At 38.6% G+C, this 2,328-nt stretch overlaps 1 protein-coding gene across 1 annotated transcript in view; it reads left to right on the forward strand.

Annotated features, from left to right (window-relative positions):
* Window positions 1-2,328, forward strand: part of insra (insulin receptor a) — a 65,489-nt gene that overhangs the window by 49,036 nt on the left and 14,125 nt on the right. The window contains 1 exon segment of the mRNA XM_017309891.1: window positions 412-597. Coding sequence (XP_017165380.1) covers window positions 412-597 — 186 coding nt within the window.

Consider the following 2,328-nt stretch of genomic DNA (forward strand, 5'->3'; position numbering starts at 1 on the left):
TAGACAGTAGCAGTTTTCTTATTTAAAAAATGAATAAAATTATTAGTTTATTTGCATCTTTTAATATATTTCCAATATTGTATATAATAAGCTTARGTGGTTAAATAAAAATCTGCAGATTAATTTTTTTTATTATCCATTAATCATTACTTGTAGGTCTAGTATGATGAAATTCATGGACTGGACATCATCCAGTCGCTTGTTGCTTTAAAACAAAAATAAGGCCAACAGGGAACAGGAAGCTGGACGGTTATTTTTGCAGCTGACCTGACAGGACTCCACCTCATGCAAGGTGTCTAACCAAACCTCYGTTCCTCGGTAACTTCGTGTCCCCTGCCACCCACAGAGCCTGCCTCGTGCAGCTCGGCCTAATTACAGACACTGTGACCTGTCTGCCTGTCTTCCTTTTAGACAAMATATATTTCCTTCCCTGCAAACCGCATCAAACATGACATCCGTGGCTCGCACAAAACAAATCTCCAGCCGAGACGCCGCGGCCAGCCAGCCGTGTCRGGGGAGCGTTGTTTTCTGCCCGTTTGGCGACTGCTCCCGGTTCCTGGTCGCTTTCTCGTCTCACCAACATTCCTCATCGGAAGGGCAAAGCAGTCATTAAGTATAAGCTGGCGCTGATGAAACCTGGTCTGACAATGCGGTCGAACCACCTCGTCGCATTGTCATGGAGGAACGTCATAACACAGGGGCAGTAAATCTCAATCTATCACACACACACTACATATTGCATATTCTGCTGCTACACACACTTCCCACGTCATCTGTAAAGACTTTCAGGCTAAAATCATCTGAAACTATAAATGTACAACAGAGTAAAAACAGAGATTAGCAACTTAAAGTCTTTTGTATTTAATCCTACCAATACTCTCTCGTGTTTAATCCCTCAGTTTTCATAAATCTCACACTGACTGAACTTCTAGTCATGTGGAGTTTGTTGACATTGATTGATGCAATTACCTCAKTCCTTAAAATGACCTTGAACTAAAACAAAGTCAGTTCATAACTGTGCTGGCAGCTTCACAGAGGGGTAAAAGAAGTCCATTGTTTAGTTGCTAAACTGTCCATAATCCTTGATTTGTTTCACATTTTGTCACATTATAATCTCAAACTTTAATGTATTATTTGGGATTTGATGATATACCTCCGGAATAACACAAAATCTTAATATATACATCCTCAAATTAGAATATTAATCTCTTAACTCATTGACTTTGTTCCTCATAATATGAAGGGTGGCGCTGTTTTGTAAATGTGACAATAAAACCAAGAGCACATCAACTCGGAGCGTTTGAGTTATTTACAGATCCGAAAAGTATGGATTCTAACAAATGGAAATAAAAAACAGTTATTTACTACAATGTTGTGAGCACTGATAAAGTTTCAAGGCTACTTGTAATTTAGAGGCATAATAAAACACATATATACTTGCGTTGGCAAAAACAAACATTTTCTGTCAGCCAGTAGATAGGCAAACATAAATAGTTTTATTTTAGGTGCTAAGATGCAGTTAGTCAGCATGGGGCGCAGCGCTGTTCGTCACCRTCATATCACAGACCTTCAGCTATGTATCTAAATAATGTTCAAAAACAAAAGTTCTGCAACTCACCTTGGGAAACTTTCCCCCGGTATCTTCAGGCTTTCTTTTTAGTGACCCGTTCTTAAGCCATTTATCCATTATCACTTTTAAACACAATCCCTTGGTAAGCTAACTGTAGCGTCGCACTCTGAGCTAACGTCATGGCAAATAAACTGTTGTTTACACGTGGACTGCAAGTGGTCCTGGAACCACAATTTGAAAAAAAACTGCTCTAAATGAAAGGAAATGAATACATTGTTTTTAATTTTCATAGATCAATCTGAAAAGTGTGGTGTACATTTGATGCCGTTCCCTCATTAGTCAATGATTGTAGAATCTCCAAGTATTTTGGGGTCATCTTTCTATTTTGGCAAAGTTGTTCAAGCCTATTCAGATTGAATGGAGAACAGCAATTAAAAACCTCCTCAGATTCCTTATTTGATTTAGGTCTGGACTTTGACTGGGCCACTGATCCAACAGTGAGCCTTCAACCAAAATTAAAGGTTTTCAACATTTAMATTTTTTTTATATGCTGTCTCATTGCTTAACCCCATCACTGTTGAGAAAAACCATTCCCGTAGCATTATTCTGCCACCACTGAGTTTCAACTTTGACTCTGTTTATGTTGGCAGACACCTTTGTGAAGCTGAGTTTAACTCGCACAGTAGGATTATACGTACCAAATAAGGGATTTATGAAGGAAATTCAGTTTTTTATTTGGAATCATCTGAGTAAAAGGG

This window comes from Poecilia reticulata, linkage group LG17 (genome assembly GCF_000633615.1).
Source record: "Poecilia reticulata strain Guanapo linkage group LG17, Guppy_female_1.0+MT, whole genome shotgun sequence".
Taxonomy (NCBI): domain Eukaryota; kingdom Metazoa; phylum Chordata; class Actinopteri; order Cyprinodontiformes; family Poeciliidae; genus Poecilia; species Poecilia reticulata.